We start from the raw sequence: 27,986 nt of genomic DNA on the forward strand, positions 1-27,986 counted from the left end.
TCAAAATAGTATAGTTTATTTAGACACTGAATTTGATGATTTAGAAACTGAAAATACATATGAAATCAAATCAAATAGTATAACAAATATTATGTATACGACTAAAGCTGTCAAAGTGTTGCCAACATCTAATAATCAGTGTTTAGATTCAAATATTGAAATAAATCGTTTAGTTTATGAAAATAAAAAATTCCAGTTTATTACTAGTTGTTTAAATAATATGTATTTAAAAACAAATACATGTTATCCATTTATATTACAACAAATTGATTTATTAGCAAACAATACAATGTTTGTTAATTGTCAGACCAATGATAATCCTAGAGATATATTTAATAATTATTTAATAAAATGTGAAAAACAATTTAAGAGACCGTGTTTTAAAATATTAGCTGACATTAGCTCAACAACTAGTATGAGATCATTAGCAGTCATGAACTATACTGAGATCAATATAATACCGAAACATAGATTAGAGCCACAAATCACAGAACAGTTAGCTATGGATATCTATGGACTTGTCTATGAAATCGGTGGTACTATTGGTATGTGGATCGGCATATCTGTTGTCAGTTTTAGTCAACTACTCTATTATCCATTTTATTTAATTAACTATTTTTATGGCATTTATATAAATTATAAAAATCGTATTATCATTATATAAATTATATACTACCGCATAATGTTATGTATTAACTATTAAATTTACTGTACAAATTAACTATTAATTTTACTTTTTTTATTATTTTAATTTATTAAATGTTAACCTTACTAACTTAAATATTTATATTATTTTAACTATTTTATTTAAATTAAAATATATCTTATTTACTAGTTCAATAAAATTTTATTTCAAATATAATTTATTTAAAAACTTGATTTAATTTGACTATTATTACATATAAATTAAGAATGTGCTTGTCATATTAAAAATATTTTTAAAAATAAAATACAATAAACAATATAATTTAATTATAATGCTTAATAAGTATTTTTTATTATTTTGAATATTTCATATAAGAATACATAACTAACAAATTTTTAACAAATTTAAAAAGTTTTTATCATAAGAAAAATTTAATATAAGAGTTAATATCAGTATTGTCTTTCAGAATAGCATAAAGTTTTATATCCGAAATCTGATTACAATTTAATTGCTGACAAAATGTCAATCAATGGGTGATAGAGACCAAACTGATTGAGTATATCTTCGACACCTTTCAGGTCAGTCTCGTATCCAGAGATCTGTTCCTGAAGTGCATCGTTAGCTGACTGTAACTGAGCACTCAGTTCGCTGTCCGACCCATATTTTTGTTGATCTCTTTGAACGGCCGACTGATCCCTTTCCAGTGACTCTTTAATGGCGGCAACATTATGACGGACACCCAAACCTGTTTTAACCACAAGATATGACATATCAAATAGTGTTGCAATGGCTGATGGATTTCCTCGTTTAGCCAATGTTAGTAGTGGTTGTACAACACCTAACAGTTCAGCCTTATTGTGATTGAGTCCCTGTTTTCTTGAGTCTCTTATAGCCTGTGCCGATGACAACACTTTGCCCAGAGTTTCATTCAATTGTTTTTTGATATCATTGGAGTTACCATTCAATAAATTGTATAAATTTTGACTTTTAGCCAACAGATCATCACTTGCTTGCTGTACAAACCCGGCTCTCTTGTCTTCCAATGGCCGAAACAATGACAAAATTTGGGCGTATAGTGATAGGGGAACGGTATTATTAGAGTCGACCAATGAATTTAGTTGATTAGATGCACTGGCAAATTGTGTGGTCAGTTCAGTATAGTTGGCCGAACTATAGAAACCATTTTTGACTTTATCGACACCGGAATGCAATCGTGACAACACCTGATGGACATCATTGTTAACTGTAGACACAGCATTGTCTACCTTTCCTCGTATATCAGCAGCAAATCCATTGAGAAACCCGATACTTCTGGCCGGTCGTGACAAACCCAACAGTGCATTGGATATGGCATTAATGGCACCAACCAATAAGTACTGACCCGACACTGCAGTACAACTAATGCATACAATAACTAATAAAATAAAAATTTTATTCATTATAAATAATTTTATATGAATTGTTTTTTTAATTAATATTTTATAATATTTTTAGTTAATATAAAACTAATAATAATTTGTTGCTTTTTATATATTTGTGACTTACAATTTATTTTATGCTTAATATCAAATATTTTTTTAAAAAAATTTTATTAATAGGATTTTACTTAAATAAAATTATTAAATAAAATATCAAAAGTATAAACTAATTAATAATCTATAGATACTTTTTTGTGATATAATAGTTATTTGTAATAAGTTATTGCTAATAATTTATTACTTACTATATCCTTAAAAATTATTATTAATCAATTTAGACTAAAAAATGTTAAAATTGTTTTATATACTATTATAATAATTGATTGTTTTTAACTTAATCATAAAAAACACATTGTTTAATTTAACTGTTGTTTTATTAGCAATGTGATTTATTATAACATTACTATTACTTGATTACTGTAGTTGTAATAATAAAACTTGTTGTTTTGTTATAATAATTTATAGTTGCAAGGTTAATAAATTTAATTTATTATATAAATATTATTATGTAATAATTAAATTCATAATCTAAATTTTTATTTCTAAATAATAAAAGTTATGAATTTAAATTAATAAAAAATAATTTTAATAAGATGTAATAAAACATAAACATTTAAATATTAACGTAGTTAATGTATTTATTAAATTGTTTTTTTTATAAATACAAATAATTTTTTAAAAATTCTATATTATTTTTATTAAATCTAGTAAAATAGTTTGACAGTTCAACTAATTTTAATTTAGAAATATTAATTTTTAGCTAATAAAAAACTAATTTTTTTTAATATTATAAGTAAATTATAATAATGTTTTAATGATAATGTTTGCTGAAGCTTTTTTTGTGTGTGAATCGCATTGTTTATATATAGAGAAGTTTATTAGTATTTTGTAAATTTTTAGTTTATCATAAATACTTTTGAATTATTGTTTTAATTGAAATTTCAATAATTTCTACATAAATTATATACTATTATTGAATTTCCGTTACATTAATATTTATCAAATGTACTAAATTAAAAAATAGAAAAAAATTATATAATTAATTTTATCAGTATAACTATATATTCAATTAAACAATAAATAATTAATTAGTTTAATAAACGCAACTAAAAGTACTTATATGTATACTGTATACTATAATAAATTATAATAATATAATGTAATTAATATATAAAATTTTAATAATAAATTTTATTAATCCTCTTTCTATTTAAATTTTATAATAATTTGTAAATTTTAAAGAATATATATTAATTTTATTTTATAATATATTAGTTTTACAGTACGTTTCAATGGCAAAATATTTTTTAATAGTTAAGTTTGAGTACTGAGTATATATTTTAGTATTATTATTATTATCATTAAATAGTATTTTAATTAGTACAGAAATACATTATAGGAAAATAAATGCATAATAATTATTATTATTCAAATATAAATGAGTGCAAATACTTTTATAAATGTCCTAGTACAATTAGGACAATAACAAAGTTAATACATTTCGTAAACATGTTTTTATATTTAAATAATAGGCTCACATTTCAATATGATAAATACTATTGAATTAATGTATATATTATATTAATAATAAATGTTATTATTGGCAAAGATATACTATTATGAGCTTTTCTTTTCATTAATATACATAAAAATCTATTAAATAAATATATCTATATAAAAAATAGATTAAATTTATTTATTTTTTCTGTATAATTATAAATTCAAATAAACAATAAGAATATTAATTGGATTAAAAAACGCAACTAATAGTAATTATATGTAATATATATAAATATATATATACAACAGGTATAATAATTTATAAAAAGTATAATGTAATTAAAACAGTGTATCAAATAATAAAAAATAATTATAGTGTAGTTTTCTAATTATATATTAATGTTATAATAAAGTTATGAATATTATATCAATTATTATTTTCGTGGGTTTTATTACAATGTGAATATTTTTGAAAACTTTTAGTAAACTATGATTTTAAATAAAATCAAACGTTTTAAATTGAAAAATGTTATAAACAAAATTAAAACCTTGTACCTGGATGCTAATAATGGATTGAACATAATTGAACGATTTTGTACACAAAATGTTATCATCAAATATAACAATTTTGATGACTATTGCACTGATATGGTTAGTGGACAGTTGCCAAACAATCGCAAACTACTACTGATTAAACAAATTATTATAATTAGTATATTAATCATATCGTTTGGAAAATTTACATTGAATGCTATCTATCCCTATAATCTAACTGTTCGCCAATGGACAGCCGATGCCAACTTTTTGTTAGGCCAACCGATCATAATATCCACCTTAAATGCACTGACATCAACAATATCCATGTCCTTTATTATGATTATTATCTATCACGAACAACATCATACACTATATATTATTACCTTAGTAAATAGTATCAAAACTAATCTGGATGATTTTAGATTAAATTTTAGCAATCATCGTAAATTTAGTATGCGCATAAATTTTGTTGCCTATTATATATTGAATAAATTTCATATTTTTATAGTAGTTATTATTTCAGTCATATTTAGCGGTTCAATGATCTATGCATTGTGGACAGGTATTCCAGGTTTTCATATATTCAATGTATTGTTTTGGTCTATAATTGTATCTATTTATATGAATTTGACCATGGCCATATCGATGGCCGTATTTGTATTAATTTACGTAACAATGCTCTACGTTATGCTAAAACTTAATGAAATTAATCAAAAAATTTCGCAATCAATAAGCAAATTAAATATCTATATGTTTCAGAAACAGTTGGCCGAACATCGGATTGTATGCAATAATATTATAGTCAAATTGAATTATGTGTTTAATTATATTTTGTTTGTCATGTATTTTGCTTCAATTTTATTGTTTAATTTATTTGCATATTTAGCACTTAGCAAACAAACATTAGTATTTTTAAGGATAATCGGCATATTTTCATTGACCAATCTGTTGGCAATAATATTTATGCTAAACTACATGTGCGCTACAATCAACTCGAGAGCCCATAAATTGCGGCCACTATTACATCGATTTGTAGTCCAATCTGGCGATCGGTTATCACTTAAAAACCGATTACTGTTTATGAAACTCAATGAATGGTTAAGTGATCGACAAATTGGCTTTTATTGTATCGACTTATTTGTCGTCAATAATTATATTACTTATGAATATTTTTGCCGACTCTGTACCACATATTTTCTGTTAATTAATTTAATTACTGATTATTAATAATTATTATTAATTAAAAAAATATATTGCATATAATAAAATATAATATACTACTTTAATAAAAACATTTTATTATTAACATAAATAAAAAAAATTTTTGACAACTTTTATATGTCGATTATTTTATTATAATTTTATTTGGTTTAGTGTTTATAAATAATTAATCAAATGTAATAGATTATTGAAAAAAATAAATTAATTGTTTATATATAAAAAATAAGTAAATAAAATACATAAATTATTGTAAAAACACAATACAATTTTTAAAAAAATATAGTCTAGTTTATAATAAATAATAAATTTTAAAAAAATCACAAAAATAAACAATAATTATAATTAACTAATGAATTACATAATTTTTTCAATTTTTATATATAATAAATACATACAATATGCTTTAATAAATTATTTTAGTAATAAGAAGTATAGGTTTTATTATAAAAATTTTTTCTAGACTATACTTAAATAATTAAATGTAATTTTTAATAAATATTAAAATTTCCAAATAAGTATTGTATATAAAGATTTTATTATAAATATTCTTAATAGTAAGTTATAATTATATAAATTTTTTATTAATAAAAAATTATATTAGAAAAGTAAATAAAAGTAGTGTATATATTGATTCTAAACAGAAAACAATTGTTGTTCAAGGATAACAATTATTAATTTAGTTTGTATAAGCAAAGAAACTAAATGTTTAAATGTTTAAGGTTTAACTGTAGATGTCAACTCATAGTATAAACAGTGCATTTGAAAATTGTGCACTTTTTATTATTAATGTAAAGTAAGTATCAAGTTTACTTAAAAAACAGGGTCCTCATTTTCTCATTTTCTATGAACTGTAATTTTTGTCTAACAAAATCTAATGTCAAACGATAATTATGGAATCAATGTCGGCAACAACAATCCGTAATATAAACAACAAACAAGGCTCCCGTATATGTGACACAAAAACCATGACATGTCAAATGCAGATGCAGTCAAATGACGACCAAAGACGACCCAATGATTGTTCAGCCATCCCATGGCTCATGCGATCATCAACTACTCAATCAATGTCCGCAATGCAAAAAACAATTATCGGATTCTAGTGCTTTATCACAGCATAAAAATACAATTGAATATACGCTTATTTTCGTGAGATTATGTGATAAATCATTTAAGCACAATGATAACCTTTAAAGACTTTTTTTAAATCACAACACCAATATGTTTAACATTCAATACTAAGTTCAAGAACAAGTTTGGGAGGACATTAATTTTTGTGATAGACGGCGCTCCCTGACAGTACTCTAATGTAGTGTAATGTTTGAACAAAAAGATTCTCCAAAACGGATCCAAATTCACTAAGAAGTATCACAAGACTCATCGCTGTCACTAAAAATCTGTTTGACATCCAATGATCTGTCAGAGATGGACAGCTTTCGACATATTTACGGAGATAAATACGTAATCAAAGTCCTGTATAATTTTGTAGTTTCATTCCAGTCCAGTTCATTATTGACATAACTAGAATGCTCAAATATTATTTTAGTAATGCATTAGTAATTATCTAGTAAATGTCAGATAGTGGGGTTATCTTATTATTGTTTTCTATATACCAGTTAAGAGAGTCGTCTTCGAGATAGTTGCCCAATAGGACTGACTTCTCGGTGTCGGACCACTTGTAATGTGTGGCCAACATCTCAAACCTCAAACAAGTTTTCTATAGTGACCTTATCGGCCGTACCCTTAAATACTTGTCGTACACTTCCGTATCGGTTGAGTCGTTGTCAACAATGGTATATAATACTTGGGCGCCAACACTGTTGGATTGCTGTGTAGGACTGGGAGATGTTCTGTTGTTATGGTCCAACTCCTCTGTCGGTGCCTGTGATGGTGCTCTTTGTGCCTCTTTGATTTTTTGTCATTTTTGATGTGATCGATGGATGGTTTGAGTTTTTGGTTGTTGTATTTTGGCCAACTCTTCGGCCGCTTTTATCGCCAAATGTTTAAATAGTTTTATTGATCACCACTACATAATATATTACAAATTATTTTAGTTTAATATTTAGTTTAGTTCAAAGATTTTGCGCTTAATATAATTTTTTATTTAATCTATTTTTATTTTTAATATTTAGGTTGTTTTTTTAATTGGTAACATTGTATATTATATTTTGTTTTAATAGATAAAAGCATTAACAATACTATATAACATTTGTGTAGTAATTTACTTATGATGTCATTACTACCTTTACATTGATCCTACTAGTGTGTATAGTAGTAAAAACTGATCCCACCATTCTGTTTAACACTTGTTTTTTGGGCATACGTTTGGACAGCGATTCGATCTATACTTTAACTATTAATAAGAAAGTCTGTTTATATACATAAAGTAGACCAAAATCTACTAGAAACGTCTATTTATTATTTTTATTCGTTTATTTTTTTTAATTTTATATATTAAGACTAAAACAACTATTTTATATTATTGGACAAAGTCCACCTAAGGCTACAAACGCACATATTAATATATGTATATATAAAATACTAATTTAGATTTATTTATAATTATATAATACATTTATGTTATATTTTATAGATTAAATTAAATTAAACTAAATTAATAGTTGTTATCCTTGAACAACTATTGTTGTCTGTTTAGAATCAATATATACACTACTAATAAATTAATTCATTAATATATTTAATAAGCTTAATGCTCAGTTAGATTTATATGCCATTACTCATTTCAGATTAGATAAAATTGAAGTTTTGTTTCAAAAACTCAAAATCAGTTTTGACTACTATTGTTATGCTCTTATAGTCGCCAATCATTTCTATGGCTATTTCAATCATTATTAATTGTGCTTAGTTTAGGTTAGGTATTTCTACTTAACTATATGTGCGCTGATATTAATACATCTATACATAAGTTGACAAAAATGTCTAAACCTTAAATTTTTTTTGTTAAATTACTATTTTTATTGAATAAGATCTAATAGAAAACTTACTTTAATTTCTTATCAACCGCTAATTTGAATTAAACTTTTAATTTTTATAAAATATAAGAAAACATCAGAATTAATAAAAAAAATTATATCAAATAAAAATTTTCAATAATTAATATACACTTAAATTATAATAATGCTAAGAAAATAATATTTTTATTTAAGCATAAAATGTTATACAAAAATACATTCTAAAAAAGCTAATAAAATATTTAATTTTATCAAAGATTTTGCAAATAGTAATTAATTTTTTTATTAGAAATTTGATTAAAATTTAATTGCCGACAAAATATCAATCAATGGGTGATAGAGACCGAACTGATTGAGTGCTTAATTACTATTTTTTATTATTTTGAATATTTCATATAAGAATACAAACAAACTAACAAAATTTAACAAATTTAAAAAGTTTTATCATAAGAAAAATTTAATATAAGAGTTAATAAAAGTAGTGTTTTTCAGAATAACATAAAGATTTATATCCGAAATCTGATTACAATTTAATTGCCGACAAAATGTCAATCAATGGGTGATAGAGACCAAACTGATTGAGTATATCTTCAACACCTTTCAAATCAGTCTCGTATCCAGAGATCTGTTCCTGAAGTGCATCGTTAGCTGACTGTAACTGAGCACTCAGTTCGCTGTCCGACACATATTTTTGTTGATCTCTTTGAACGGCCGACTGATCCCTTTCCAGTGACTCTTTAATGGCGGCAACATTATGTCGGACACCTAAACCTGTTTTAACCACAAGATATGACATATCAAATAGTGTTGCAATGGCTGATGGATTTCCTCGTTTAGCCAATGTTAGTAGTGGTTGTACAACACCTAACAGTTCAGCCTTATTGTGATTGAGTCCCTGTTTTCTTGAGTCTCAGATAGTCTGAGCCGATGACAACACTTTGCCCAGAGTTTCATTCAATTGTTTTTTGATATCATTGGAGTTACCATTCAATAAATTGTATAAATTTTGACTTTTAGCCAACAGATCATCACTTGCTTGCTGTACAAACCCGGCTCTCTTGTCTTCCAATGGCCGAAACAATGACAAAATTTGGGCGTAAAGTGATAGGGGAACGGTATTATTAGAGTCGACCAATGAATTTAGTTGATTAGATGCACTGGCAAATTGTGTGGTCAGTTCAGTATAGTTGGCCGAACTATAGAAACCATTTTTGACTTTATCGACACCAGAATGCAGTCGTGACAACACCTGATGGACATCATTGTTAACAATCGACACAGCATTGTCTACCTTTCCTCGTATATCAGCAGCAAATCCATTGAAAAAACCAATACTTCTGGCCGGTCGTGACAAACCCAACAATGCATTGGATATGGCATTTATAGCACCAACCAATAAGTACTGACCCGACACTGCAGTACAACTGATGCATACAATAACTAATAAAATAAAAATTTTATTCATTATAAATAATTTTATATGAATTGTTTTTTAATATTTTATATTTTTAGTTAATATAAAACTAATAGAAAATCTTTGCATTTTATACTTTTATATTTTACATTATAATATACTATATTATCAAAAAAATATTATTAATTAGTTTTAACTTAAATGAAAATATTTAAATCAAAAAGAGTATAAACTAATTAATAATTTAATTAATTACTATATATTTATATATTTAACAAATCATAACGAATTATTTTAGGTAACTAATTGTGAAAATTATTTTATTTTCTAATAATAATTTATGGTTTTAACTTTTATTATAACAAAACATGTTTATATTTTTAGTTTTTATTAATATTGTAATTAATTAATTTGTTTGTTTGTAACAAATGTTCTGCATTATTAAAATTTTATTATTACACATAAACATAATTAAATTAATTAAACTTGAATGAAATTTTCAAACATGTTTTGTTTAAATAATTATTTAATTAATACTTAAGTTTTGTTTAATCATTGTAATTGTACCGTACATTTGTAATTAGTTTAAATATTATTGTATCCTTATATTAATAGATGTAAAAATATATTGATATTTATTAATAATTATATATATATTAGATTTTTTAATAATATAAACCACTTTAGGGGTTAACAGTTGTTTATATATATTGATCAATAAATTTGATAAATTGTAATATATTTATATAAAAAAATGTATTAATGATAATATCTCAACATTGAAACTGTTCAACAGTTACGGGTTGGACGAGACCTTGAAGTATGCGATTGTTTTCTAATCTGTGAACTATAAGTACTATATTTCCATTAATAGGATATTGTTGGACATAATCGGACATCACTTCAGGTGTCGTAAATTCAATGTCATTATAGGTAAGAATTCTATCGGAAACTATTAAATATTGTCTATAATTAAGAAAATAAAAATTTGAAACTAATTTATGTATTCAAAATCTCTCTCTCTCTCTCTCTCTCTCTCTCTCTCTCACACACACACACACACACAGTTATTATATTTAAATTTAATCGCATTATTATTATTATTATTACCTAATATTATATGATGTCAATGTAATGTTCACTATTTCATTGTTAACCAAAACTAAACCCAATGTTCTGTTTTTCATAAGCTTCCGGTGTTTTACGGCTAACGTCTGCATGAATTCAATACTATCAGTCAATAGATATTGTTTGCCTTTTTCTATGAAATCTATTTGAAAAAAATAAATAAATATACAAATTCTCACATCTAATGACTAAACAAACAGTAATTCAGTTTTTTTGGACATTAATTAAATTAAAACAAACTATCGGTACAATTAACTACCAGTTAGTAAAACTATAACTACAGTACTATAACTAACCCATAACTGTTTTAGCACTAATAGCTACGGCAAAATATGATGAACCTCGAGAACTGCCTTTATGTACTGCCACTACCTGTCCGGACATATTAATTACTGGACCACCCGAATAACCGCCAGTGATAAACCCGGTGTGAACCAGTACATCTGTATTGCCGCCAATATCTTTAATCTTTATAAGGATTAGGTTTTGGCGCTTATCTAGTGTTTGGATTAAGCCGTCAACAATAATTGATTGGCCATTCATAGAGGACATGACTGCAATGGGATCGCCCGGCTGGCAATCGGTATTGAACTCGCATACAGGTAGTAGATTCGGTCGAATGGGTGACAATTGGATGAGTGCCAGATCGTGATCCGGTGCCGTATAGACTACTCGGCCAAACATTTTATCAATAAGTTCTTGATTTTGATCGCCAATAAAGACATCACAATAGCGTAGGGTTTGGTTATCAATCAAATAGATTGCAATTCTATCGGTTGCTTGTATTACGTGATTGTTGGTCACAATTAGTCCCAACTGGTTGTCCACTAGTATACCACTGGCCCTTGAATAGTCTGTTAACGGGTCGGACAATTTCACTCGAACCAGACTTAACAAAAACGGTCGACACTTTTGAATAATATTACCATCCATTTGATGGGCACATCTTAAACTAAATATCGATTGTTTCCAACATTTTGTTTCATCTATTGATGGCTGAAGTTGTCGATGTTGTCTGTTCTCCTGGTGTTGATATGTATGATATATACCACCGATTACTGTGACTCCCATTTTCCAGCTCCGATACATATGACTTATTATATTTTGTAACATATCATACAATTATTGTAAATAATTAAACTAATATTTTAAACTAAATTTAAATATAAAAATATTTAAATTTAATAATACATATAAATATATAGAAATAATAATAGCGTGCCCAACAATTGGGAGCTATACTATAGAACAGCCAGAAAAATATTAGAAATATAATTAATTAAATATTTTATTTATTATTATAATAATAACAAAACAACAAACTATTATATTTGATTAAATTTGATTAATAATTAATAAAATAAAAAATAAATAAATTTATTCGTAAATAACCGAAAGTAAACCGTTGTAGACAACAATGGCACAGACACTACATAATGCTCCCCTGACAGTGCTAACTGTAGACCCTTTGGCACCTCCAGTGGCCAATCCTAGTATCGTATAGGTAAGCGTTACGGGTCGGCTAATTTCTAATAGCCGCCCAAATGGATTATCCAAAAATACCCGACCAAATTGTCGGCCACCTAATCTACTATAAGCTCTTCGTGCATCGGGTAACAGTGGCCAGCATCGGGCAAAACAAAATATGTCCATTGTCAAGCCAACAGCTCCCTGTGCTACCAGCTCTATGGTAGCCAAACGACTATTGGTTGGATAGTTGCGATACGCCCACACTAGTGACCTAATGGGGCCGATAACGGGCAGGAAATCTAACGGTGCCAATTGCCACGATAGTAAATATCCGCATAAAACTTGACGATTAAATCTTGAATTATTCGTGTCATTAGTTGTTTTGGATAATTGTTGTGATGATAGTTTGTTATCTTTGTTTTGTGTTTCGCTTATAAATTGGTAATTATTATTAGCAAAACTATTGTCATCATCTAATTGATTATTAGTTGGTAATAAATTATTATTATTAGTATTGTTTGATTGGGGTATCAATTGATTGATGAATTGATCCACAACAACTAGCATCTCCTCAATCACTTCATCATTAGTATCTTCATCATCATTAAGCTGTTTATTGGGATCTACTTTCTGTACTATCGACTCATTGATTGTCGGACTGTTGTCCGACTCTAACTCCACTATCTGATGACTCTGCACTGTCTCTGACGTTAGTATCGGTGTCACAGTTATATTATTGATAGCATTTGATGCTTTCGTCGATGATAATACTGGTGGTAATGAAGGTAATGATGACGACGACGATGATGTTGTTATTGACTCCAGACTCGTATTTGCTTCGGTGGCTAAACTAGTGTCAGCGACTTTGATGTCTACCGTACTACAGGTGGTAACAGTATTATTTAGTGTCGGAATCTGTGTCGACACTAAACTTGAGTGACTCAGTGAGTCTGCTGACACAATGTCTATATCATCATCTTCTTCATCATTGAGCTGTTGATTGGGATCAACTTCTTCTTGTATCATCAATTCCTCGACTCCATGACTATTGTCTTCCGACTCGACTACTGGTTGCTGAACTGTTGCTGGCGTTGGTGTAGTCGACATCGTATCTATATTATCGACAGTATTGGAAGCCGTCATTAATACTGGTGGTAGTGGTGGTGGTTGTGATATCGGTGGTGATGATGACGACAAAGACGATGTTGTGATGGTTGACTCAAGTGGTTCTTCCATCGTATTTGGTTCGGTAGGTGGAGTGACAGCGTCTACTGTAACGGCTGCTGTACTGTCGGTAACAGTATTATTTAGTTTCGGTATCGGTGTCGACACTAAACTTTTGCTCAATGACTCTAATGACACAGTATCTACATAATCATCAACATTATTATCATCATAGATGTTATCATCAGCACCTACATCATCATTATTATCATTATAATCACTATCCAGGTGTAAAATTTTATAGAATTTTTGGAAAAATTGTTGCAAATTATTATTATTATTATATTTTTGTTCGATGCCCTTGATACATTGTTCTAGTTGTATCAATTGTTTTGTAAATTGATCCAATTGATCCTCGGTTAATTTGTGTTTTTCATTGCAAATATTTCTAATTAAATCATCTAGTAACTTTTGTCTATCACCTTTACTTAACACGTGTTGGTCATCATCATCATAACGTACGCCATTACTTGTTAGTGTATCGGTGTCTGACTTGAAGAACTCGATGTAGACATGAAACTCTGATGGCCTGTCCGGCTGATGCCTATCATTATAGCACAACAATATCTGACATCTGACCATCGGATCATCCCTGTGCTGACCAATGAGCCACAGTTTGATTAGCCATTCGATGCCCGGCCGCCAAACTGGACTATATTGTCGGTAACCCTGATCGATGAGCCTGTCCTGCGGGAATAGGTTAAAGTGAACCATTTTACCGCCCAGTTCGCTGGCCAATATATAGCCACAATTATCATCCTCTTTGTTGCCCCGTGCCGATATCAATTTGGCCAGTTCGACACTAGCACTGGTAGTTTCGCCACTATCTATTAAATATTTATTTTTAGATAAAAAATAGTTAATAATAAGTACTATAATGAAAAAATATAATTATAATTTTAAAATAATATACAAATCAAAATATATTATCGATAATATTGATAATCATTTATCTAAAAATAATATTTATTTTTTCATAAAAAATAACTAACCTTTGTATTAAAATACATAAATATACAGTATTTAGCTATACTGTAAATTACATACCTGTTTGAATATGTGGCACTAGTATTTCACAGCAAACATATACCGGTTTCTCATTTGGCTGATATCTAGTTCCCGGTGTCATCGGTTCCTTGTCTCGTCTGACCAGATCGCATACCAGTGCCGTAACAAACGATGTGTTACGTATCAACGGTGACGGCCAGTTGTGTGGCCTACGGAGTACACGATTTTTTAGTGCTATATTCAAAACGGATGGCGTTTTCAGCTCTTCTCTAATCGTATGGCTTTTTTTGCTACTATAATACAGTCCAAAACACCGGTGCCGTCGGACATCTACATGACTTGACATTATTTTTTATTTATTTGTTTGTTTTTATTAGTTAGTTAAACCAAAAAATTAATTAATTAGTTTTAATAATTTTTTTTTAAAAAAATATTTGTATATACTGATTGATAAATTCCCAACAAAACTATGCCAAACATGTAGACATATAATTAATGTAGTGTATTAAAAAAAAGTTATTTGTTTTTTATGATAATATTCCTACTCTCTCTCTCTCTCTCTCTCTCTCTCTCTCTCTCTCTCTCTCTCTCTCTCTCTCTCTCTCTCTCTCTCTCTCTCTCTCTCTCTCTCTCTCTYTCTCTCTTCTCTCTCTCTCTTTCTCTCTCTCTCTCTCTCTCACTCTCACTCTCACACACACACACTCTCTCTCTCTCACACAAACACATACACACTCACTCATTAAATTTGATTTGTGCAATAGATATGTAAGAGGGAACAGTAGGTATACATTGTATAGTTGTATAGTATTAGTATTGTAATTCTTTATAATAAATACATTTGATTACATACCGTATATGTAATCAACTAATACAGTATAATACTGTAGAGTACATGTGCTAAATCACGCTTTACTATCATCTAATGTCATGGATATGACATTCACATATAAAAATCACAAGTACCTGATATTTAATTAATTAACAGTTTTGTTAACATTATATATATAATACAGTTTACCTTATAAAGTAATAAATTAATAATAATAATAACGGTATTATAATAATGTTATTATTATTATTAATAATAATATAATATTATTTATTGTGGTAATTATATTTCATGATATTAAATAAAGAATTGCATTTAAATAATAATCACACAAAAGATATGCTAAATTATATTATAAATATACTAATAATAATTCCTATTATTATTATTATTATTTATGATATGTTTTAAGTCAGGGTTAAGCAAGGTTTTGGATTTTAGGGGGGGGTAGACCGGGGTAAAATTTACAAAATTCTCGAAAAATCTTGGGGGGGGTATTGGGTGGGGTAAGATTTTTATTGCATTTTTAAACGGCAATTTTTTCAAAAATCCAAAATCAAGGGGGGGGTCAAGAGAAAATTCCCTAATATTCCCTTAAATTCCCGAATATTCCCATGTAAATTCGATAAAATTCCCATAAGTTCCCGTATAAATTCCCAGGAAAATAGGTAAAATTTACAAAAATACTAAAAAAAACTTTAACAAAAATAAAAAAAAGTTAAATTTTAACAAAAATAAATATTTTTAAAAAAAAATTTTAAAAATTAATAAAAACTTAAATTTTAGCAAAAAATAAAATAATAATGTATTAAATACTTAAAAATAGGTGATAAAGGCATTAATGATACACTGAGTTTTTTAGTATTTTAGTAATTTTTAACTTTTAAAATAATTTTTTAAATAATACTTAATGCTTATAGTTTATAGATATATATTTTTATTTTTTAATGTTATTTTTATGTAAATACTGATTGAATACTAATTATAAAATTAAAAATATTTTAAATTTTTTAGTTAAAATTTTAAAAATTATTAATAAAAACCTTGTAATATAAGTATTTATTTTTTTATTAACTTCTTAAACTATCTCAAACTTCTATTTATATTGTAATATGATTATTCTTTTCAACAAATTGGTATTTTTTAACTTTTTAGTTTAATATTTTAAGTAAAATTATGTTATTTTTTGATGAGTTTTAACGTTATTTTAACTTTTTTACTTATTTTTAATCAATAATTAGAATCATATAAATTTTAAAAACATAAAAACACTTACTAAAATAGTATTAACTAAAATTAAAATTTTTATAAATCTCAAAAAAATTTTCGGCGCCTGCGGCGCCGAAATTTTAGGGAGGGGGGTCATTTCTCCTCGTTTTTAAGCGACAATTTTTCCCATTTGGTCAAAAAGTCTGGGGGGGTAAAATCCCAATTTCTCGATCTTAGGGGGGGGTATTTTGGCCTTACCCCCCCTACCCCCCTTACTTAACCCTGGTTTTAAGTATACCTTTTATTATAATTCAATCGTAAATACAGTACTAATAAATAAATTATTAATCAGTTAATAACTAATGTATATAAATGTTTTAATGTTATAATTTTAACATAACTAAAATTAATAATATATAAGTACCGTATATTTTAATATGCAATTTAGCTTGTATTTACAACTTAAAAAATAATAATTTTCAATTTACTAGACTTAGTAAATTAAAAATAAATTGTGTTTTACATTATGTTAAACGTGATAGAATTAAAATTAAATACACATTAAATATAATTAAAATATAGTAAAATTATTAACAAAAATTGAAATAATTAAAAAAAATATAATTAATAAAAACTGTAATAATTTAATTGATATAATTATTATATAGATTTAATATCTTGCCATTTATAACCTATTAGTTTATTATGTATACCCAAAATTATATTTATTAAAAACAATTAGAAATTATTTAAACTTTAAGTTTAAAATAAACTTTATTTTTAAAAATTTTAAATCATTAGATTATAGAGATTATCAATTTATTGGTAAATAAACTAATAAACATACTATATCATATATTAGTAAAATTATTGTATCAAAAATTATAAGATCAACACTAATTATTCAGTTAATAAAAAATAAAACAATCAATAAATAGTAATATTTTGTTAATTATGAAATTTTTTATAAACAAAATTAACTGTTAATTTATCAATATATTAATACTGTACAGTGTACACACATACAGTATATAAAACTATACCGGTATATATATTTAATATAACTATACAGCACTACCGTAATTAATATATAATAGTTATAGAGTCTATAATCAAAATAAATGGTTTATCATATTATTGATAATTTCGGTGGACAGTTGGGCTGCGAGATCACTACACTACTACCCCTTGTTCGCCACTATGTTTACGTTTCAAATGATTGTTAAACAATCCTTTACTATTGCTGGCGTACTGACACCGATCGCACTTATATCTCCTGTAACCGGAATGGGATCGTTCGTGTTGTGTCAGAGCACTGGTACCCTTGCACTGGAACTCACAGCCGGGCCAATTGCATTGATACAATTCTTCGACATGCACTTTGAGACGATGCTGATACATTTCGGTACGCGTAGGGAATGTCCGATCACATCCCGGTGCTGTACATTTGATCGGATCGGGCGAGTGCTGCCAGTACTTGTGATTCTGGAGACGGCGCCGGTTCTGGAATGTCCGATCACAGCCCGGATGATCGCACCGAAGTTGCAACGATTCGTGAACGCCGTTCAGATGATGCGATACGTTACTCTTGTAGGTAAAAGTAGCGCCGCAACCATCTATGGGGCACCGGTACGGTTTGCGACCTGAGTGCGAGTTCATGTGGTCGTCCAGTTTGCTCTGACAATAGGTCCGATATCCACAGCCATCCATCTGACAACCGATGTTGCGATGATTTTCGTCGTAATGTCGCTCATAGCTGGCCTTATCGATGAACAGCCGGCCCAAGCACTGGCTTCGGTGGCAGACCTGTGGAATAATCAAATGATCATCCATTAGATGATCAATCAGAGCAGTCTGGATGTCATACACTTGACTACAGGTGTCGACCAAACACTGAAACGATTGATCGGAAGATCTCTTAAGATTATTATTATTATTATTGATTTTGTTGGCAACCGAGTGATCAGTGTTTTCATTATCGATATCTTCTTGACCGTCATCTTTATGTTGATGACTATCTGATGAGTCTATATGTTGTTTTAGTTTATCTGAAGTATCAAACACTTTGTCACATCCATCGTGTGAATCACATTTGTAGACATTCTTGCGATGAACAGTCAGGCTATGTGTCCGCAGTTCATCTCTGGTGGCAAACAACTCGTCGCACGCAGAATGAAGACAATCAAACACACGACGTATGCCGTGACTATCGACCAAATGCTGACTAAATGCTGTCCTATTGGCAAATAGTTCACTACAATCGGTGACCAAACATTTCCGATCGGAGGTAAACTGTTTCTTCTGGCGAAACAAGTAGACAGTCATCTTCTTCAGCTGTTTACAGCCGCCGTTCGTAAACTCAGTGATATATCGGTCGCATTGGGAATCAATTTCATGTGACTTCTGGTGACACCAAAGCTGTTGACGATCGGCGCCGACAAACTTTTGACCGCATATTTTGCATACACTGTCGCCATCGGTATTATCGTCAACAACATACCGACCGTTGTTATCATCATTTTGATCGCCACCGAGTTGTTGGTCACCAGCTTTCGTTGTCGTCTTCTTCATCATCATCTTCTTCGTCGTTGTTTTCTTGCGTTTAACAGCTTTTGTATTATTATTATCATTAGCTAACGGTTTCTGTTTTCTCTTATTTTTGACCACTTTATCAGCCGATACGTTAGGAACCGTTGATTCACTGTTGTTATTGTCGACGACAACAACACAGTGTTTCTGTTGGCGATGTTTTTGCAGATCACTTGGTGTAGGAAACAGTTTATCATAACAAGTGTCCAGCAGGTCATCATCGGTACACCGATAAACAGTTACCGAATGATCGGCCGCAAGATGTGCGACCAGTGAGTCAATGGTATTGCATATACGGCCACAGCCTTCGATATAACACTTGAATCGGCGATTAACTGATAGTTCTTCGGCCGATTTGGTCGTTATTTCACTCACTTCTCGACCTGTTGTCGACTTATTTTCAACAGCTGACGGCTCATCTGTGGCGACCACTTTTTCGGCAGTAATCTCACAGTCGGCGTCCGATTTCTGGCCACTGGCGGCTAACAAGTCGGCCAACTTGTCGCTCAACTGATTTAACTCTTGGCCAACCAATGGTGACATTTGAGTCAACTGTGCGACCACTGTCTCCATCGACAACAATCGGCCGACCAATCGGTGAACTTTGGCTAAGATGTCGACAAGTTGTCGGTTTTGTCGGCAAATGTCTTCAAATTGATGTCTCATTTGATTGACTGTCAAAACATTGCTAATCAATGCATTCATTATTATTAATTGTTTAATCAATTTATTTATATTACTTAACACACAAAAAGTTATATTACAATCATTATAATCATTGCATTTCAATTCAATTATTCAATATATTAGTGCCATATTTATAGTAAACAATTAAAAAGTAATTTAAATTATTATTATAATTTTAAAAAATATTAACAAATATTATTTGTTTATTGAGTGAAAAATAAATGTTTAAAAAAAAATAAATAATATATAAACACAAACATCAAAACAAAAATATTTAACGCATGCGTTAGTGTATCATAAACTTTATTATTACATTACAGTGTATTTAATACCTGTATTGCAAGTATAAGTATATATCATGGTATTATAGAGTATAATAAACTAGAGTGACCAAACTATATTAAATTTAGAGTATAAATAAATTACTAAAATATTTTGAAAAATAAGTTATTATTTAACTATAAATTAATTATAATTTGATTTAAATAAAAATAAAAGTAACTATTAATCTTAAAATTATAAGAATTACTAAAAATAATAACATAAAAAGCAAAATTATAACATTAAACTTTTTTTTCCTTATTTTTTATTTTTGTTGGCTACTATAAAATTTTTATTTCAATGTTATTGAGCAATAAGTGATAGACCCATATGTGTAGTATATTGTGTATTAATTGACTCTCCCCCGCATTTTACCCTTTTACCATATCTTCTATTGGAGGAGACCACTATATATACCCATCCTTGCAATACTGTTTAATACATGTATAATAATAAACTATAATAAATTATTACAGGTATAGTAACTATGGTCAGTGTGTATATGTGTGCAGAGCACAGGTATATAATACATAGTATGTATAATATTGTACAGTATATCATCACATTAGCTATAGATTAAAAAAATGACTAAATAAAATAATAATAATTAATAATTGTATTTTTATTATTTTATATTATTTATTATTATTAACTAACTTGTTAAATGTTTAGCATATTATATATTATTGTTTTATTTTTTTAGTTTAATATAAAGTTAAATTTAAGTTAATTGCTATTTTATAAAACATATTTTCTAGAAGAAAAATTTTTTTTTTTAATTTAATTAAAAATATATGTAAAACTAATTATATAATACAAATAAACATAATATAACAAAACTTTGACCAATAAAATACAGATTAATACTTATATTAATTATTAAGTATTATTATAATAATTAATATTTTATTTATTAATAGAAAAAACTTATGAAAATAAACGCCAAATACGGTTACGGGTGTATCGGTTCTGTGAACTGACAAACGGATCATAAAAGTCCAGATATATGGCTGCGGCCAACAGTGACCACAGTGTCCGACGGCCGTGACTACGGGCGCTCAGTGCCATCGATATGAGCAACACGTCTAACAGCAACTTGTAGTGTGAATTGGTTCGGGTTTTCAGTGACCAAACTTTTGGCCATAGATAGTGCACTTGAGATGGTATATACTCGTCGGTATTTTTCGGTAATAACGGTCGGCCGGCCGCGAGGTTAGTGTTGGTAAACATAAATATTTTTGTTGTTGTTTTTAATTTTAAAAAAAACAAACTAACTTTAAATTATTATTCAGTTCAATATAACTGCACATAAAATACTGTTACGTGTTATATAATAATAATTTTTATTACAGTATTACAATACTGTCTTAATAATGATTACTGTTACGATAGTTACTGTGTATGAAATGTCTAAATAAATAATATATATTTTTTTATAAATTAAAAAAAAATAATAATCATAATAATGTTATTATTATTATTATTATTAGGTCAGTAAATATTTAGTTAGTACAGGTAGGTTAAATCAATATTAAATAAATATGCAAAATAATGCTTATTTGTGCTAAAAAAATTAAAAATAATCTATTGTATTTGTATATATTATAAAATTATATATTTTTTTAATAATTTCTAATATTACAAATTGTAATTTACAATACACAAATGTTTGTTTTTAAAATTATGATTTAATTTTTAATTGCTTGCTTAATTATCTCATTTTATTATTATTTTATATATTATTCTATTTTTTATTTTACAAATATTTATAATTACAATAATTAATTATATATTTGTCTTTTAATTCATTCAATATCCATAATTTTTTGCTCATAAATAGGATTACTTTTAAAAGCACAGTTCGATAGTAAGCACCGGACTGTATCGTCTAGCGGTCTATTAGTTGATGACATGTCAGTGCCGGAGCACTGAACTACAGAAACCATATTATTATTATTATTTAGTGGTAATCCTAAATCTAAATCGTGAATACCAGAGTCAAGTGATACTTGTCCACCACTTTCATGACTCGACAGGCGTAGACAGACTCGTGATGATCGTCTGCTGGTGGTCAAGGGTTTTACATATATGAACGCTCGTGTAGACGACTGACTACCTGAAGGCGATAGATCCGGTTCCTCCCATTCAGATCTACTGTCCTCCTCTTCGACAATAGCCGGGAGTCTGATTTCATTGCCTGATCTACTATTAGATCCTCTCCTCGTTGTCGACAAAGTGATGTCGTCGTTGTCGTCTCGATTTTTTCTAGAGTACAGTCTCATCAAACGTGACGACTGACCGCCCATTTCCTTCAACATAATCAATGGCGACCGAAGCTGTTGATGACCATTATTGTGGCCAATCATCGACAGGCAAAGTAAACCGATTATGATAATAGTACAGGTAATCGCCAGAAACGTCGCTATTATTATATACCATACATTGGTATAGTTAAGGACGGGTACGGCAAGTGTGGCCACCAGTCGACGTTCCGATGCAAACTGCGAGCAAGTAGTTAAGCTACAGGCTCGCACCTGTATCATATAGGTAGTCAAACTTGTCAAATGATCGATACGGGCGACACAATGAATCAATGAACAGTTGGTCACATTGTGAATACCGGTGTTGTTATTATACTGAATCTCATAGTGCGTTATACGGTCCAGACTGTCGGGTTCCGGGTGTTGCCACTCGATGACCACCGATTCGGTGGTTTGGTTTACAATTTTTAGTCCGTACTCCTGGGCTTTCAGCTCATACACCTCAAGTTTATTAGCTTCAGTAGTTACTATTATGGATATAAAATCGCTCAGATAGTCATCGCCTACCGATTGTCTAGTTTTACATCTAATGCTAACATTGTAGTCCGTTTTAGACAGCAAATCGTTTAATGTATAAAATGTTTGCTTAGTTAGCCTAATAATATTTAAAGTGTTGTAGGTACCGGTACTACTACCACTAGTATAATGAATTTCATAGACCAATGTGTCTATGAGATCACTGTTATGTTCAATATGTTCGGGTGGCTGCCATACTAGCCGAGCACTGGCAGCTGTTATATTGATGGCCCGAAAATTTTGCACCACATCAGGTTTAATGATGGCATAGTGATCAATAGTAAATAGATAGGTAACATTGTACATCAAATTTTGCCCGGTTAGCTCAAATGTGAACCTGTCGACCGCCCAGTTATATATGGGATGAGTTTTATGACTCCATTCACAGTAGTTGACAGCTAATAGTCCACAGTTTTTGTGTGAATGACTAATATATATGAGAAAAATATTTATCATATAAATAAATATATAATTTTTTTGAAATAATAAATCTAATGCTAAATAAATATATGTTCTGTACTACTGTACTACTACTACTACTACTACTACTACTACTACACTGTTATTGAATTATAAAATATATTTTTTTAAAATTCCAAACTATGATAAACAAAATTAATTATAACTAATATATGGTATACTGTATAAAATAAATGATAGCTATATTAAACAAAACAAAAAAATGTAAAACCAACTTAAATGTAGTGTCAATGAGATGATAAATTGTGTTATTTTCGTTGGCATCATTGGCACCGGTAGATTTTTGTTGACTACTACTAGTACTCCATGTGCAATAAAGTTTGGTGAAATGCCAAGAGATGCACTTGAATTGTATGATTGAAGGATCTATTGATATGACTATTATAAAAATAAAACATAAGAAAGTGCTGTTAGATAATAAATTGTGTAAATATTTGTGTTTGTTTTATTGATTTTAATTATTTTATTATTATTAGTATTATTATTATTATTAGTGATTTATGATTTACAAAATCTTTAGTAAATACAGTAAAAAGTTTTTAAAGTGATGGGACAAAAATTTTAAGTAAATGTTAAAAATAGTACCTAAAAAATTTTTTTTGAACGACAAATTGATGAGTTTGTTTAATACCTAAATATTTTTACCTCCTATTATATTCCCCCCTCCCATAATTTATTAGATATACATAAAAAAATTAATTATTTTAAAAACATCAATAATAAAATTTAATTTTATCATGGGTTAAGTTATAACTTTAAAAATATTGAGTTTATTTTTTAAAAAAAAATTAACCATGAACATTGCACCATTGCACATATTTTTAATTTATATTTTTATATAATAATAATAATGGGGATTTCTAGCTAATTTTTTATCATTAATAGTGATAATTATATGTCAACTAATAATGTAAATATAATTATCTTTCAATTTATAAGTATATCATTATTATGAATAAAATTATATAAAAATAAAAACAAAAATTAATACTTAATAACATAAATAAATATACTATGAAAAAATAAATTAACTTACAATTAATTAGTATATGATTTGTACAAATTTGTCTATTAATCTTAAGCTCAGGTAGTTTTAGATGACATCCAAAAAATGGTGTTTCATTTTTTAGGTTATAATGAATATCATTATTGATTAACAATTGTGTGTTAAAACTATTACTATTATTATTATTATTATTATTATGATCATCAATGTCCAGCATATTATCTTTTTGATTGTTATGATCGACAAAAAATATTTGCAATAACTGGAACCGGTAGATTACTTGCTTATAATTATTATTATTATTAAAATTAACCAGCAACTTGTTTTTTATAGTGCTATAAAATGTACAGTGCACCTGTACCTGTAGTTTTGGTTGACCTACAGTTGATTGAATATGACCAAAATTGTTGGCAGGTGCAATATTTGAAATTACTGTTGAAAAAAAAATAATAATAAAACACAATTATTTGTATTAAATAATTATAATAAATTAAACTAACAAAATTTCTAAATATTATTAAAAAAAAACTATCTAATATAAATGTAGATTAAATAATTACCATTAAAATTGATGAATGCTATTTTATCAGTACAAAAATTATCATCATCATCATTATTATCATTAAGATAAACACAAAATATATATGTTGATAATAAATAAATTAATAAGATAATTAATTGCATCACTAGTTTTTTTATAATTATTTTAAATTTTAAATACAGACACAATTAATTATGTAAAAAAATCGATGATTAAATTATAAAAAAATGTTATAATTAAAATAACTAATCTAACTATTGACACAATAAATATATGAAACAATGAATAAAACATTAAATAACTATTATAATTTTTTTTAATTGTAAAAATATTAATTAGTCAAAAAAAACAACTAAATAATAATCACATTACTTGTATAATATATAATAAAACTATGTCTAGAAATATCTGAAAATAATAATAATAATACAGTTATATATATTAGCAAATTTTACGCAACTAAATCACTTTTATAAGTGTTGGGTTAAAATAAAAATATTTCGAAAATAAATTTTAAATCTAATGTTTATATTAATATAACACCGTTTTATATAAACAATAATATTTTTAGTTAGATATTTGAATTACATAGACATTAACATTCAATCCAATATTATATATTTATTATAAAGTATTATTATTATTATTATTATTATTTCTATAATATTTTTCTATATATAAATTATATATTATTTATATTGTATATGTATAGAAAATTCTTTATAAACATTTTTGAAATATTATTTTTTTCTAATTAATCAATAATAATAGTGAAATTACAATAATACTGTATATTGTGTATAAAAATAACAATAACAACAACTATTACTAAATTAACATTTTTGATACTATCTATAAAGTTATAAACATCTAATTTTTGACAAATATATATATAATGTAACACATATGTGAATATTTATAGATATTTATAATATGATAGTTTATTTGGTTAGCATAAAAATATATGATATTAATTTTATTGCATTTTAATCATTATTGACTGTAAGTGATAATACACACACACACATATATATATATATATATATATATATATATACACCAAATACTACTATCAATTTCATTGAATAGTTATTATTGAGTGTAAATACTAATGATGTAAATAATTGTATTTATAGATATTATATGTATTGTTTGGCCAATTTAAGCGTCAATATAAAATAACGAAAATACATTATAGATAGCTAATAAAACAAAAATAATAAATATGATTTATAAATTAGTTTTTTTGTGATAATATAATAATAATAATATTAATTATTATTAAAATAATTACTAACCAGAAATAGTTTGGGTGCTGTCATAACAAACAGTGGTCCCAATGAGAAACCTAATATTATTTTACTTTTATGAAGTTTTTCAAACAATATCATTGTTTTTAATTTATCAGTAATAGGTAAAACATTTTTATCCAATTGAATTTGATATAAATATTTTGATAGTGAATGTATACGATAGGATACCAATGATACACAATATGATATAATAATTATAAACAACCAGGTAAACAATAATGTAAATGTATACAATATTGAATAGACTAGATCAATTTTTGTAAATAATATCATTGTCAATATAACCAGATTTAAGGGCATTAAGTTTAATATAAAATAAAAATAATATTTTTGCCAAAATTGATTGTATTGTCTTAATTGTTTGGCAGTTGAATTGTGTGATTCAAATAAACGATATAAATATTTATTTAGTTTTTTAACATTTTGACAATTTCTATGATTGTTAAGCAATAATTTTTTTGCATCAACTAATAGGCTATTTGATAGTAAAATAAAATAGTAGCATAAAATATAGAAATATGTGCTTGTTAAAAATGTATCGCTACATAGATTATAGATGCTAATTGTTAGTATTAGTAAAAATATTGACGATAATAAAAATTCATATATTGTATAATAATTGATTGATATGCCAATTGAGCCGATAAAACATAAAAATGCTAGAAAATATAAATTATTATTATTATTATAAAATAACAGTATTTTTATAGAATTATAAATTTACAGAATATAGTATTAAATTAAAATAATTTAAAAAATTACTTAGTATTGATGGCCAATATTTACTAATAAATAGACAATATCTAAAAACAATTATCAATTTGTTAATAATATTTTTTCTACATTTAACACTAGTTGATGATAGCCATAAAATCTCATTGGGTCTATTGCCACGTAAAACATCAAACAAATTGATCCAGGTGCAATTAACTTTACAGTTTAGATAAAACATATATTTAATAATAGATCCCCAAATAATTGAACAGATAATGGCAAACAATACATAGTATTCAATGCCTCCAATAAACATTGACCAGTCGACCAAAATTTTGCGGGTAGTGTCCGATAGACTGTAGGTCATTAGTAGGCTATACTTAAAAATGTTGATTACATTACATAGCAATACAAGCCAATCGACTGGCGACGATCTAATAGACTGATGACCATTATATTTGTTGAAATACCTGTCCACTGATCGGTCATTTATAAACATTAATTGTCGATCAGTTGTTATTTTGTTTGTAGATTTCATTTTTGTTGTATATTTTTATCTATCGATTAAATGTTGATATTTTATATTTTAATACTTATTAAAAAAAATAATTACAATAAACTATAAACAACAAATAATTCAGAAAAACTTATTATTGAACTATAGATATTAGAGGGAAAAACCGAAACAAAAAGGTTTCATAAAACCGACTAAAAACCGCAACCGAAACGGTTTTTTTTAAATGGTTTTGGTTTTTGTGATTCGGTTTAAAAAAAATAGTTTTAGATTGAAAACGGATTCAATTTAAAAACCGTTCTAAGTTTAAAATAATATCATTAAATAATATTATTTTTTTATGTTTTATAT

At 27.3% G+C, this 27,986-nt stretch overlaps 3 protein-coding genes across 3 annotated transcripts; all 3 read right to left on the bottom strand.

The window, feature by feature from the left end:
- Positions 1-12,270: 12,270 nt before the first annotated feature.
- LOC128960077 (TNF receptor-associated factor family protein DDB_G0272098-like) lies at positions 12,271-14,984 on the bottom strand. The gene is made up of 2 exons (XM_054306148.1): positions 14,635-14,984; positions 12,271-14,414 (listed from the first exon to the last, which is right to left on the bottom strand). Exons 1-2 carry the CDS (start codon positions 14,939-14,941, stop codon positions 12,271-12,273), a joined length of 2,451 nt encoding a protein of 816 aa, XP_054162123.1. The 5' UTR covers positions 14,942-14,984.
- Positions 14,985-17,806: 2,822 nt separating this feature from the next.
- On the bottom strand, positions 17,807-19,927 carry LOC128960078 (zinc finger protein 62 homolog). The gene has a single exon (XM_054306149.1). The coding sequence runs from the start codon at positions 19,925-19,927 to the stop codon at positions 17,807-17,809; it is 2,121 nt and encodes a 706-aa protein (XP_054162124.1).
- A 2,108-nt stretch (positions 19,928-22,035) lies between these two features.
- On the bottom strand, positions 22,036-24,634 carry LOC128960080 (uncharacterized). The gene is made up of 3 exons (XM_054306150.1): positions 24,584-24,634; positions 23,763-23,925; positions 22,036-23,494 (listed from the first exon to the last, which is right to left on the bottom strand). Exon 3 carries the CDS (start codon positions 23,371-23,373, stop codon positions 22,036-22,038), a length of 1,338 nt encoding a protein of 445 aa, XP_054162125.1. The 5' UTR covers positions 23,374-23,494; positions 23,763-23,925; positions 24,584-24,634.
- Positions 24,635-27,986: the final 3,352 nt, after the last annotated feature.

This window comes from Oppia nitens, unplaced genomic scaffold (assembly GCF_028296485.1).
Source record: "Oppia nitens isolate AA-2021 unplaced genomic scaffold, nextdenovo-longstitch-racon4-pilon3 scaffold4_pilon_pilon_pilon, whole genome shotgun sequence".
Taxonomy (NCBI): Eukaryota; Metazoa; Arthropoda; class Arachnida; order Sarcoptiformes; family Oppiidae; genus Oppia; species Oppia nitens.

Coding starts and splice junctions, on each gene's coding strand:
- LOC128960078 (XM_054306149.1), bottom strand. CDS start 19,927: ATGAATGCATTGATTAGCAATGTTTTGACAGTCAATCAAATGAGACAT.
- LOC128960077 (XM_054306148.1), bottom strand. CDS start 14,941: ATGTCAAGTCATGTAGATGTCCGACGGCACCGGTGTTTTGGACTGTAT. Junction 14,415..14,634: donor AGTGCCACATATTCAAACAG/GTATGTAATTTA, acceptor AATATTTAATAG/ATAGTGGCGAAACTACCAGT.
- LOC128960080 (XM_054306150.1), bottom strand. CDS start 23,373: ATGTACAATGTTACCTATCTATTTACTATTGATCACTATGCCATCATT.